The sequence below is a fragment of the Nomascus leucogenys genome, chromosome 4 (assembly GCF_006542625.1).
Source record: "Nomascus leucogenys isolate Asia chromosome 4, Asia_NLE_v1, whole genome shotgun sequence".
NCBI classification, from domain to species: Eukaryota; Metazoa; Chordata; class Mammalia; order Primates; family Hylobatidae; genus Nomascus; species Nomascus leucogenys.
This window is the reverse complement of record NC_044384.1, coordinates 112,322,870-112,336,531: the sequence shown is the minus strand read 5'-3', so window position 1 is coordinate 112,336,531 and position 13,662 is coordinate 112,322,870. Positions and strand designations below refer to the sequence as shown.

Below are 13,662 nucleotides of genomic sequence, written 5' to 3'. Positions count from 1 at the left end.
CATTCTGGTTGGGACACTTTCCTGCTCACTACGGCCTGGAGGACAAAACCACCTTACTTGGACATTTCCAGAATAAAGAATGGGGAAAAGCAGACTAGGTTTTCAATACCCTTTCGGTAGAAAACTGTCCCAGAAACTCATTGGCTACCTACTTCTTAATCCCCAATAGCTGTTTTTATGTGCACATCCCCACCCCCATAATGGGCTTGACTCCCACCCTCCAATACAAACACTGGGCTTTCTCCAGAGCAGATCAGGCCAAAATCAAGGGCTGGGACAGGAAATACACTTACAGGGAGAAGAGCTGGGCCTGAATGACTCCTTGAAAGATAATTCATGTATTCACTCTAAAACACGAATCTAGCACTTACTATGTGTTCTGGCACCATTCTAGCACTGGGGATGCAATAAAAATCAAATGAGACGTGGCTCTTCATGGAGATGCTACTTCAGTGGGGGGAAGACTGACTGTGGAGGTGTCACTTTCCAAAGGTGTATGCATGTTCTAGAATTTTGCCTCTTCTGTACCAAAAGGTGATGTCTAATACCCCCTTCCTTTCAATCTGGGCAGACTTGTGACTCACTTGTAACCAACGGGATGTTGGTTACAGATGTGATTTTTCATGACTTCTGAGACTAGGTCATAAGAGGTGATACAGCTTCTGCCTTGTTAGATGGGACATGTCTTTGGAGCTACAACTTAGGAAGTTCGACAACCCAGAGATTGCCATGTTGTGAGGAAGCCCAGGCCACATGGAAAGGCCACACGTGTGTGTTCTGGTTGACATCCTTGCTGACGTCCCAACATTGTGGCACAGAAACAAGCCATGCCCACTGTGCTCTGTCCAAATTCCTGTTTGGGGTGGTTTGCTATGCAGAAATACTATCTAGAACACTAAGAAACAAGTGAATAAGTGAGCAAGATAATTTCATATTGTGAGAGGGAAATATGGGAAAACACAAAACAGCATGAAAACAAGGGCCTCTTTAGATGGGGGAAGCGGGGAGGACTGATCAGGAAAGGCCTTTCTGGAGAGACATTGGCACTGAGACCTGAGTGAGAAGGAGCTCAACCACTAACCATCTGGGAGAAGAGACTTTCAGCCAGAGGGTTCATCAAGTACAGAGGTCCGGAGGCAGAAATCAGCTTGGTATGTTCTGAGAAGAGCAAGAAAGACAGTGTGACTAGGGTGATGTGGGTGAGGAGGAGAGTGGGGCCAACGAAGTTGGAGAGGAAGGCAGAGAGGCAAGTCATTCTGGTCATACAGGTCACTGAGAGGAGTTTGGATTTAAGACTGAGTGAGCTGGGGTGGAGGGTATTATGCAGGAGTGACTGGATCTGGTAAATTCTTAGTAGAGTTCTGGCTGCCTGGTGGAGGACAGAGTGTAAGGACACACAGGGCAAAGGGAGGAGGACCATTGGGGAGGCTATGGCAGAGCCTCATCCCCCAGGGAAGGGAGGATGGACGGTGGCCTGAGACATGGTGATGGCGATGAAGATGGGGACTGGTGGGCAAATTCCGGACACAGAGGCAATGACAGAAAGCACCAGGGAGGGAGGAGGCGCCCAGTCCTGCAGGTCCCGGGCAGGATCTAGACGTGGGTGAGGACAGGAACCCGGTATCCGTCTGGAATCCGAAGGGAGCCTCAGCTAGAGGGCTGGCCAGGACGGCGCGTCCTGGCGTCCGGCGTCTGCAGTGCAGAGCCAGTCCCTGGCTGCGCGCCTGCCGGGCGTCTCCCAGCAACAGCCGCCGCCGCCCGAACGTTCTGAACTCGGCGGCCCCTTAGTCCTCATCGTCACCTTGGCGACGGCGGGTGGGAACACGCCCTGCGGGCCCCGGGGGCGGGGTCTGGGCGCCACCCGCTCCGCCTCCCGCGGGGTGCGCCTTCAGCCCCGCCCGTCCCCGCCCCTCCTCGGCGGCACGCGTGGCCGCAGGTGTGCAGGGCACCGGGAGGGGCCTCGACGAAAAGCCGCTTCTCTCCTCTGTGCACGCCACCGCCGGCGCGCACCACTGGCCCAGTCACCTCTCCCCACACTTCCCCCTAGGCCGCCACCTCCAACCAATCGGACTGGCTCTTCTGTCATTCGGGTGACCTCCGCTGAGCCGCCTTCCCTGACCACCCAAGTTGAAGGAACTGCCAACCTTTCCCTCTTGGACTTTGCTTTTTATTTCCTTCACAGTATTTCTCCCCTCTAAAATTATCTTGTCTGTTTCTACCTATATTGTCTTCCCTCTTGAAACCGAAATTCCATAAGCTGAGGCACAAATTCTGCCTTGTTCATCTCTGTTCTCAGCACCCTGAACAGAACCTGGCATGAATGAGGTGCTCAATAAGTTACTTGGATGAATCGGCAGATTTACTCAATCATTTCATTCTTCATGCATTCATTTATTTGACATTTATGGAGTGCCCTCTAGGCACTTGTGGTAAAGACCCCCCTGGAGGTAAGAAAGAATATATATATATATTTTTTTTAAATTACAATAATACTAAAAGTGAATGTCTTGGAGTTCCAGATGCCAGGCATAGCTTCAAGCACTTTATACTGCCTAGTGTTCCATTATTGGAACGCTAAGCATGTGGGAGTTATTTATCCAACTGCTCAAGGTCGTTGCCAAGGTCTGATTGCAAAAATTCAAAAAATTGCGACCTCAGGCATAAATGGGTTAATTCACTTAATCTTCACAATAGTAGGTACTATAACTGTGCCCACTTTACAGATGAGAACATTGAGGAGAACAGTCATGCTATGTAGGCTACTGGGCCCTGTAATCAAGTGAGATCCCACAGAAGGCAGGGGATCAACAAGATTTGTGTACCAGGCCCAAGCAGGTGGATTTGGTACCTTGATTATTCTTGACACAGCACAGTCTCCCACAGGGCACAGGCTCCTTCCAGATCACAGCTGTGTTATCCTAGAGGAACCCTACCCATATTGGCTGAGCAGGCAATGAGGGGCCTGTGAGGGTTGTGGAGGATTGGGCCCTGGGCTAGGGGTAGGATAGGGGTCTGTCTCTTCCATTGAGGCAAAGTGTGGGTGACTTTCCACATAAACTTGGTGTGAGACAAACCTAGTTTCAAACACCTGGGTATCCAGGAAACCCAGGAACTAAATTTATTCCACCCCGGGGTCTTTGCAAGTGCTGTTCCCTCTGCCTAGCATGCTTCCTCCCTCGATTTTCACATAGTTGCTCTTTGTCATTTAGATCTCGGCTGAGGTGTTTTTTCCTTAGAGAGCCCTGCCTTGGCCACTCCTTCTAAGGCAATCACCTGCCATTGTCACATGACCATATTTTAAGACTCTTATCCCAAAGTGGGAGAGTGGCCTAGTCAGATGCATCACCCTATTCCTGATCTAAGTTTTCTTATTTATTGTCTCTCTGTCTCCTCATTCTAAAAAGTTCCCTGAAAGCGGGACCCTATTGGACCTCACCTCTGTGTCCCCACTGCCTAAAACAGGCCTGGAATACAGAAGATGCTTAGTGATTTTTGAAAGACAGCGTGAAAAGGGCCCTTCACCAAAACATCCTGACTTTCCAGGCCAGGACCTGTGCACTTCATTTCTCAGGAACCCCTGCTTGGCACACAACACCTGGGCTGAACAGGCAGAAGTGACCCAGCCATCTTGGGCACAGGAATTCTCCTGGCATGAGTTCCTCCTGCTTCCCAGGCCTGACTGGGCTGCTCTCCAGCTCTGGGGCAGGATTCTAAGAACCCCTGCAGGATGGTGTTCAAGAACATCCAGCAGGCGAGGTCGAGATAGAGAGGGCAGCACTGTGTGTGTGTGTGTGTGTGTGTGTGTGTGTGTGTGTGTGTGATGGGGATAGGGGCAAGGAGAATAGAAGTGTGGGCAGGGCATTTCTGGTTGCCAGCCAAGATGGTGGAGAAGGGGTGGCTTTTAAAGCCTTCCCACACTGCTGTTGCTAGGAAGACAAGGCACCTGGAGGTTGTGGCTGTTTTCTCCCCCTGCAGTGGGAACACAGACTGGAACAGATGTACACACAGTCAGACATGCACAAGAGTAGAGAATAAAACTTGGATTTATTCAGACCGTATGCTTCCCATTTGGGGTGCAGAGTGGGGGACAGTCGTGGGGACAGAGAAAGGCAGTGCATTTGGCTTCTAGGGACATGCTGATTGCTGACTCTTTGTGTGACCTTTGGGCCACCAGATGACCAGCTGAATGATGGAGATGGTGATGAAGGGGCTGGCAGCCAGGTCCTTCTGGAGACCTCACCGTGATTCCAAACAGAGACCAACACTGTGTCCAGTTGGCTCTGTTCCTCTTCAGGGATTAAGGAGCAGATGGCTGGAAACACTCAGACTAATAAAAGAAATGAAAACTCTGGGTAGAGGGACACTCTGGGGGGCTCCAATTCAGGCAGTGGTGTGCAGATTCACACATGTCCATGCATGGGCCAGGCCTGTGTGAAAAACGTGTGTGTCTGTACATACTACATCCTCCACAAGCAGCTGGGAGCCCCCATCCTACCCCCATGTCTGTGCAACTCTGTGGGCCTCTTCCAGACCTTTCTTTTTCCATTTGGAAGAACTGGGCCTATTGAAAGAACTGACAAAAGGGAAATGGCCCACAGTAATCCTCTGAAGATGCCATTTCCTCTTGGTCCTTGCTCCAGTGTGCAGGAGGCAGGCACCCACCTCAGTCCTGGGGCAGTGGAGGCCAGGAACAAGTGGCAGGTGTGGTGGGAGGCGGTGGGCCTCACTGGGCAGCTGGCTGGGAGTAGCTGCAGGACACCTGCACTGTCTCAGCTTCTGTCAGGTCACTGCTGAACCCAGCTGGGCTGTGCAGGAACTGCCTCAGCAAGGGGGAGGCGTGGAGCCCGAGGTGGGAGCCTGGGCTCCTGGGTGGCTCTGCCTGCTCGGTGACTGTGGTGGAAGACATGAGGACTGTGTTCCCAAACTGGTCCACCTCCTCATACTGCTCAGTCACGGTTCTCATGGCTCCGTAGTGCTGTGAGCTCCCTGGCCCAGTCTGTAGCTCCAGAACACTCTTTTGCCGCCCTCTGGGCAGGGGACTGGCTGAGGGAGGGGCAGGCTCAGGTTGCACAGAGCACTGGGTGGCGTCCTTCTTCCCAGTTTTGTCTTGGACACCTTTCTGGTGGAGCAGGGCCTGGCCTATGTCCTGAGCCAGTTGTGTGCTTTTCACTGAGACGTCAGGGTTGCCCTTAAAGCTGGGAGTCTCCAGAGGCTTCCTTGTGGCCGACTGGATGGAGATAAATGTTGGGGAGGAGGGTGAATCTCGGCTGGAAGGTAAGACCCGAGGGAGGCACATATCTTCTCTTGATGTCTCCTGTCTCCTGGTGGAAGGCGAAGTTGAGGCTGTGTGACCTCTGGCCTCTGTGTGATTTCCGATCTTGACTTGACTCTGGGCCTCAGTGTGGCATCCAACCTTGGCTTGGTTCTTGACTGTGGTTTGACCCCTGACCTCCTGGCCTGAGCCACTGGGCCTGGCGCTACTGCTGACTGTGACACTGATCTTGTGGGCACTGTGGTCTTTTGGAGGTCCCTGGAAATGGCCTCTGACGCTGGCCTCAGGCTGGAGGCTAGACATGGAGCTGAATGCCTTGTGCACAGCCTCTTCAATGTCCAGCAGCCTTGCCAAGGTCTGTTCCTTCAGTTGAGCAACTTCCGTGCTGACCCGTGTCAGCTCCCCAAAGGCCTGCTCCACTGAGGCCTCGGGCTTTTGGTGGGCAGCAGAAGCCTGAGGAGCAGCCCCTCCCAGCTGGGGCACGGCCTCAAAGAGCCTCCGCAGGGCCTGCACTTCCACACTGCTTTCGGCCTCCTTCTCCAGGGCTTGCACCTGGTTCAGGAGGCCCTGGAGCTCTTTTTGGTTTCTTTGCAGACTGTCAGGGCTCTCAGGGGCCCCTTGGTGGGAACCTTCCCTGGGCTGCTCTCCTGAGGGGCCAGGGCCCCACTGTGGTGAGGTGGGATCACGGTTGAGGGCATTGAGCTTGGGGGGCTCAGAGCTCTGGGCATTGCTGCCTATAGCCTGATTCTTGGTGGGCCTGGGGGCCGTGGTGCTGAGGCCATGTTGCAAGCTGGGCTGGCTATGTCCACTGGGACATCTGGCCAGAGGTATGTGGCCCTGGCCTACAGTGGTGGGAACCTTGGCTGGCTGAGGGATGGCTGTATCTCTCTCACCTCGTTGGTGTTCTCTTTGCCCCACCTCCGAGGAAAAGCTGGGAGATACAGGCAAGGGCTTGGGCAGCCTCTGAGGAGGGTGGCTCTGGGTTAGGTGTGCAGGTTTAGGGGGCAGCTGCGGCTTCTCCTTTGGGGGCATGGTGGGCTCCAGTTTTGGAGTCTTTTTCTGTGACCCTCCAGGGGTTCTCTGGCCAGCAGGGCTGCTGTGGGAGTGAAGAAGGGGGTCCTTCAGGGGCTCGGAGGCCTGCTGGATGGAGTCCTCGTCACGGTGGGCTCCGGCTGGGAAGTCAGGTCCTGTCACAGCAGCTGGGAGAGTAGGAGGAGGAGGAACAAAGGCATTATGGGGGTGTGGGCTGGCACCTGCAGCTTGGGGCCCAGAGGCCAGAGTGTGGCGGTCTAGAGGGGCAGTCTTCAGGGTGGTCTCTGCAGCTTGGAGGCCCCCTGGGCAGACTTCTGCCATGGCCTTCCCTGGAGGCCCGCAGGCCATCTGTGTGCAGCCCCCAGGCTCCTCCCGCCCTGGCCCAGTACTCTGACCTGGGCCTCCCTGGAGTGGGCGGGGAGCCTGGACTGAGAGGGCAGTCTCCCTGTGCCTTGATTGGGGTTCCCTCTGAGAAGACTGGACACCCCCAGGTGGGTCAAAGGTCCTCACCGGATGAGCGGTGTAGATGCCGTCCTGAATTGTCACCCACCCCCCAGGCAGCCCTCTGGGTAGTGCTTGCTCTTCCCTACTGACCTTTCTGGGGGCTGCTGGGATCCAGGGATCACTTCCACCCCCAGGCCTGATGTTGCTTTGGGTAGCCCCAGCTTTCCGAAGACCGTCCTGGATGGGGTTGGAAGTGGCTGCGGGGGTGGGGCCCTGCTTGTGCTTGTTCAGAACTTGCTGGTGCAGGCTCTGGGCCTCAGCTGTTGCCATCCGCAGACTCTGCATGGCGGCCAGGAGGTCTGGGGCCCCAGGCCCCGGAGGCGTAGTCGTGGCTCCTTCTGACTTTCCCAAGACTGCCATCCCTTTCTGTCCAGAGTGACTGTCTTCCTGCTTTTCTGTGTTTTGCAATCGGGCTGGTGCTGCATCTTCCCCAGCCAGAGGGACTGCTTTTCCAATGACCTGAGGAGGGCAAGGGGTGGCCCCTGAGGCTCTCAGATGCCCCATCCCCATGCTGGGGTCCAGTGGGGGAACACGGATGATGCTGTCAGTTGGGGGCAGGCTCTGGGCCCCCTCGCTGGCTGGCACTGGACTCGGGTCAGCCGGGGGCTCCCACCGCAGACTGTGCAGGCCACTCAGGTCTCCTTTGTCTATGCAGCTGGCCAACAGCTGCACGCTGCTCCTCTCAGAGGCCTTGCTAGTTAGCCGGGGCTGCAGAGAGTAGGCAGTCAGTGCGACCAGGCCCTGCTCTGTCTCCTGCATCACCAGCCCAGTCCTTGCCACGGAGGCCTCAAGACCGCAAGCCAGCAGCTGCTGGAGCTCGGGGTCCAGGTCTTCAATACTCCCACTGCTGCCTGGAGTTGGCAGCCTCAGCGGCTTAAGTTGGAGCTGGCCAGTTGGGTCTTCCTGCACCAGCAGCCCCTGCTGGTCCACATCTGGCCGGCGCAGGACTTGGCGGATGATCCTGGGAAGTTCACCTGACACCAGCTCCTCCTTTCGTATATAGGGGTGCCCCTGCCCTGTGCCTGAGAGCACATACTTGGCAAGACAGAGCTCTCCTGGCCCTCGGGCCTCCATGAGGATGCCTCCATGGTGCAGGATGCCAGGTGTGGCATGCAGAGTCCGCAGGGTCCCCTCAGCTGCAGTCTCCTGGCTCTCTTGCATCCTGTTGCCTGAGGGGCTCATGGGCTGCTCTTCCAGGAGGTTGCCCCCTTGGATGCTTTCAGCTGCCAGGGAGCCCATGGGACAATTCTCGAAAAGCCAAGTGAACTTGTGGACAGAACCCGCGGGGATGGACCCAGCGATTACCCGGGGCTCCTGTTCTTCCTTCTTGCCTGCCTCCAGGGCCTGAAAAACCTCCTTCTGACGAGACACCTGCCCTGAAGGGATCTCCACACGGCTGCAGTATCTCACAGGCCCTCTTCCGCAGGGACGGCCTGAGGCCTGAAGAGGCTCCGTCTCAAAAACATGTCTGTCTGTCTGTCTTTCCCCAGCTGGGACCTGGCTAACCTGCAGGTGCTGCTCCCTGGAGCCCACTGGCCTGTCCACGGTTTGGGGCTTGAACATCCAGGTGCAGGACTGTGCCTCAGCCTTGGCTGTGGGATCTGTGACCTCTGACCCCTGCTTTTTGGCCAACTCACTCATTGGGCAAGTCTCGAACAACCATCGGATGGTCTGCACATCGCCCTTTGGGGGTGCCTCAGGCTGGGGGTCTCCCTGAGTCTTCCCTTCTTCTTTCTGTCGTTCCTGCTGCTCCCGCTGGTGGATCATCTCCAGGGGCTGGGTCTCAAAAAGCCACCGAGCAGTGCCAACGTCCCCAGCCACCACTTCCTGCCGGGTGATGCCCCGCACCACGTCGATGGTACTGGGGCTTCGGCCGAGCTGGTCTAGGGGCTGTGTCTCAAACATCCACCTGTAGCCCTGCACGTCACCTCCGACTATCTGCTCTCTGCTAACAGAGGTCAGGGCATGGAGGCGGCCCTTGCTGTCCTGCATGGCATACACTGGGGACCCTACGCCCTGGGCCTGCCCAGCAGAATCAGTTCCTTCTTCTCTGCTTGGACTCCCATGGGCCAGAACCTCACCCTGTCCAATGCTGTCCAAGGGAAGGGTCTCAAAAAGGTTCTTAAAAGTCTTCACATCCCCCTTTAGCCCATCCCTCTGGGGGGCACTCTGAGAGAATGGCAGTGCTGAGGAGCTGTCACTGGATAGATGCCCCTCACCGTCCTGGGGATCCACTCGCTGTAGGTGACCTACTTGGACCTTGTCTCTGAAAGCATCCAGGGGCTTTGTTTCAAATAGCCACAGGGTGGAGCGGACATCACCAGGGACCACTTCCTCCTTGGGTGGGGCCTCTGCTCCAGCCTCTTCGTCCCCCTTCAGAGTGTCCAGTGCTCGGGTCTCAAACAGATGCCGCTGCTGCTGAACATCTGGACCAGGTGGGATAAGGTCTGGGGATGGCTGGAAGTCCTTCTCATCTACCAAGATCTCCCGGATGGCATCCAGGGGCTGCGTCTCAAAGATCCAGCGAGTTGCACTGACGTCGGGCCGGGCCCCCTCCTCCAGGGAAATCCCCCGGATCACCCGCACCTGGCTGGGGTCCTGGTTGATGGCGTCCAGAGGCCGGGTCTCAAAGAGCCAGCGGGCAGACCTCACCGCGTTGCTTTGGATCTCCTCCCGGCATGCGGCCTTGACCTCATGGATGGCACCCTCTGCATCCTGGATGGCACACAGGGGCTCCGTTTGGAAGAGCTTCACTGTCTTTTTCACATCACCCTTCAGCTCCTGGATCTCTGAGCGCAGTTCCAAGGGGCTCTGCTCCTGCAGGGAGGGGCGGGAGCCCAGGCGGTCCAGCGGCCGCGTCTCAAAGAGCATCCTGGTACCCTGCACATCTCCGCTGGCTGCAGGCTCCCTCACAGTGACCTCCAGTTCCTTGGCCTGCCCTGTCAGCTCATCCAGTGGCTTTGTCTCAAATAGCCTGCGGGCTGCACGAACGTCTCCTCCATCTGGCTGGGGCCTGGTTGGCTCCTGGTCTGTGCTGTTGGCAAAGGAGCCTTCCTCAAACTTGCGGGAGGTGGCCTGGACGTCACCACGTGGCACGGGCTCCTTGGCAGCTGGCTTCTCGTGATCTCCAATGGCATCCAGTCTCCAGTTCTCAAAGATCCAGCGCATGCACTGAACATCACCCTCAGTGGGTTCCTCAGAGCCCAGGACCTCAGCCAGATCCTCGGCCACAGCCTCGGCCAGATTCTTGCGGAGCTCAGGGTGAATGTGCCTGTAGAGGCGGCGGAGCTCACTAGCTTGCCGCTGCTGGTGGAACTTGGAGAAGGACTCCTTGGGTGGTGGCAGTGGCAGGTCCTCCAGGGCTGGGGGTGGAGGGAGGGGCAGGTCCTCTGCAGTTGCCATCCTCATGGTTGGTGTGGGGACCACCTGTGTCTGGGCATCAGCCATCCTTCTGAGAAGAAGGGGCAGAGATGAGGATGGGATTGGGGGCCTTAGATCTAGATGTTCAGCAGGGTAGAGGCTGGATGCTGGGAGAAATGGTAGTAAACAGGGCTCAGAGTCAGAGTAGCTCTGGGTGACTGACGCTTAGAGACTCCTTGCCTCTCTCTGTGTGCCTGGCCTGGGCTTCACTTCGCTGCCTGCATGGTTGGTGGGCAACAGGTCTTGAACTTAGGACATATGGACCCATTAATCATAGTGGGTTCCTGCTTTCCCTACATCTCCTGCGTTGCTAGGGAGTGACCATGGTACCACTGGGCATGAGACTCTTTCCTTTAGCTCCATAAGGGATGCATAAACCTCCAGTGGGCAAACTGGACATGCCCCATCCTTGCCCTCCTTTGTTAAAAATCAGTGTTTCCCTAGAAGACTCCCAGGGGAGTGGCCTGGGGGAATCCTGACTTTTGGAGTCCCAGCCTTGGAGAGGCAGGTCTCTAAACTGGTGACTGATTTCCCATGGAGACGAGATTCCTTTGCAGAACACCAGAGGGCAGACTTGCCATGATGACCTGGAGCGCTGCCTAAATTTTACCTCTTGGCTGTCAATGCGCTCCAACCTTTCCCAGGCCCAAGGAGACAAGCAGAGGCCAACAGCCCATGCTAGAGCGGAAGCAGTTGAGAATCAGGGCTGGGAAGCTGCTCATCAGATATCTCGTGGTTAGGCCAGATCCAAATTCTGAATCTCTGGTTAGGGTTTTCTGCACTATACTCCAAGACTGAGAATGTCTGAGCTAGGGGGATCTCAAAGGTCTTTTAGCACAATCAGTTATAAATAAAGACGAGGGAACTTAGGCCCAGAGTCAGATCTTGGTGAATAAGTGGAAGGCCGTGCTGGCTTGGGGTTCCTAGACTCCATTTAGGGCATGGCCCCAAGAAATAAGAGAGTAGGAGGTGTAAAGCTTTCTTATTGGCCATAGAACCCATCTATTCCCCAGCAGGCACCCCTGGGAGGATATGAGGGTGACACCAACGAGGGAGAGGACCATGGGACCCGGGTCCTTTCTGCAGAGACAGCCCTGCCTCTTGCTGCTGGAGAGCACGCTCTAAGCAAGCAAGCACAGCTTCAGGGGCTTGGACTCAGGGGGGCTTCAGGCTAAGCCCTACCCCTGCAGGCCTCATGGCCACCTCGGCTCAGCCTCTCCCTGGCTACACCCCCGCCCCTCAATGGCCTCCCACCCCTCAAGCCCTTCTCTGGTCTCTGTCCATGTATGTCTTATCTGTCTTGTGACAGGTGTACTAATAGTCCCCAGAGGCCAGTAGGAGAAGAATGGGAAGCATGTGCCCCCTCCTGCTGCCCCTGACCCACTGCTCTGCACCACACAGGGTGCTAAATATAGCTGAGGTCCTGGCCTCAGAACAGCAGCCCTGGGCTCAGAGGGAGGCTGAGGCCCAGCCAGTGGGGACCCTCAGTACCCTTGGCTCACCTCATCTCCTTCGTTACCCTGGGCTCCTCTATCCTGCCTCCTGGGCTGGTGTCAGGCCCCTGGGCTGCAGGCCAACCAGGTGCTAGAACCTGGACACTTTCCCTGGCCAAAGGAGTCAGCACTGGGGGGAGGTACTGGAAGCAAGTGGGGCAGGACTTCCTCCCTATGGCTACCTCAGAAGGAGGAGAGAGGAAACTGAGACCTGCTGACCCCATGCCCACCCTGGCATGTCCACCAAAGACATCAGAACCTTTGGGGAGTGTGAGCTCTGAAACCTGCAGCCTGAGTCTCATCAAAGCTCTGGGTGGTTTTCTTTCATTTCTGAGCTCCAACGAGGATCCCCTGCCCAAGGCAAACCTGTGCCTGTCTCCACCTCCACTCCATCCTGTCACCACCAGGGTGGCCTAAGCAGATGGCATGTGCAGACCATCAGCTTCACCCCACCCCCACCCCCAGGAATTTCCAGAATCTCTGCTAAGGCCACAGACAGTTATTATCATGGAGTCCAGGGATGTCAGGCCTAAGGACCCTCAGAGGTCACTCAATCTAAACCCCTTATTTTTCAAATAGGGAAACAGAGGCCCAAAGAGGGGAAAGGAGCTGTCCAAGGAGGCTCAGCAAGGCAGTAGCAAAGCCTGAAGCACGTCTCCTGACTCCTGGCCTTCCCACCACCATACTTGCCTGGCTTGAGACTCCTGGGGCAAGTGTAGAGTCGGGACAGAATTCATAACTGGGACCAGACTTAGGTGGGATAAGCCCCAAGAACTGTCCTAGAGCTTGGTCTCCTAGGGCTGGGCCAACCTCTCAGGATGGTCCCCCTGCTGTCCTCAGGTCACCTCCTCCTTGGCCCAGCTGGCTTCATATGTCTTTATATCTGGGCAAATTCAGATCTGGTCTCCCTCCCCTGAGCCCCCCAGATCTGCCCTGGGGGCTTTCTCACTGAGCAAGACTAATGGACATGGGCAGAATCCGAATTCCACCCCAGGTTTTAGGCTATGATATGTAGGGAGCTGGGCTCCAGCCAGCCCCTGGGAGCTATCCCTGGGCCAGATATGCCAAGAGTGTCATCCACAACAAGTAGGCATGGGGCTTGTTGTAGCAATGCACACTCAGGCCTACTTACAGCCCCCTGCCCCCACCTCTCTTCTGTTCCTCCTTCCTCCAGACCCTGGGCCTGCCTGAGGCTTCCCTGGGAGGAAGCCCTGAAGCCTGAGGCACTCCATACCTATATTTTAAAAATCACAACTCCAGGCCTTTCTGGATCATGCCAGCCTGGCAGGAGCCTGTCCTTTCTGCTAGTTTCAGGCCTGTTGCAGCCACTCTGAGAGCTCCCGTGGGGCTCACACTGTCTTTATCTCCTTTGTGGGTTCTTTATGTCTGAGACTTCCACTCACCTCCTCCCATGCATGCCCCTCAATCTCCTTCCCCTACTCAGGGCCATCCCTAATATGTCCATTCCAGAAGGAGAGGGGATCCCAGCTGTGAAAGCCAGCCTTGCCGTGGAAGGGCAGAGAGGTAGGTTACTCACCGAGGGTCTCTTTTGGCTGATGGGGTGTTTGCGGTCTGTAGCAGCTGTGGTCTCAGGGTTCGTCGTTCCTCTGGAGGTTCTTGTTCAAATTGGTTCTGTTCTGCTGGCTCCAACAGACACCTTCTTGCTGCCCTGGCTCCAGGTCTCTGTCCCCTGCCAGCCCCAGCAGCTGCCTTTATCTTGCTGGCTAGTGGGTGGGCCGTGGTGGGGGTGGGCGGGAGAGGCTATGTTCAGAGTATTAAGTGGTTCGGTTATTTTTAGGTCCTGTGGAAGTCACTCTTCCATCCTGGGGAATCAGTTACATGTCCTTTGGGCTGGGGAGGGGAAACAGAGGGGGAGAAGCTTCATTCATCCAAAGTCTGATCTGGGGATTGGGGTCAGTGACTTGGCTGGGTTGTGGGGTT

General features: G+C 56.1%; 1 protein-coding gene across 4 annotated transcripts; it reads right to left on the bottom strand.

The window, feature by feature from the left end:
• Positions 1–4,021: 4,021 nt before the first annotated feature.
• Positions 4,022–13,409, bottom strand: XIRP1 (xin actin binding repeat containing 1). 4 transcript variants are annotated; one of them, XM_030810195.1, is made up of 3 exons: positions 13,259–13,409; positions 6,899–10,335; positions 4,022–6,471 (listed from the first exon to the last, which is right to left on the bottom strand). In XM_030810195.1, exons 2-3 carry the CDS (start codon positions 10,253–10,255, stop codon positions 6,463–6,465), a joined length of 3,366 nt encoding a protein of 1,121 aa, XP_030666055.1. In that variant the 5' UTR covers positions 10,256–10,335; positions 13,259–13,409; the 3' UTR covers positions 4,022–6,462. The 4 variants fall into 4 exon arrangements, with proteins under 4 accessions (XP_030666055.1, XP_030666054.1, XP_030666056.1 ...); XM_030810194.1 differs by having other exon boundaries at positions 4,026–10,335; positions 13,259–13,408; XM_030810196.1 differs by lacking the exon at positions 6,899–10,335 and having other exon boundaries at positions 4,026–6,471; positions 13,259–13,408.
• Between the last annotated feature and the right edge of the window lie 253 nt (positions 13,410–13,662).

Bases quoted from the DNA above. Each gene is read 5' to 3' on its own strand.
- XIRP1 (XM_030810194.1), bottom strand. From the start codon at position 10,255: ATGGCTGATGCCCAGACACAGGTGGTCCCCACACCAACCATGAGGATG.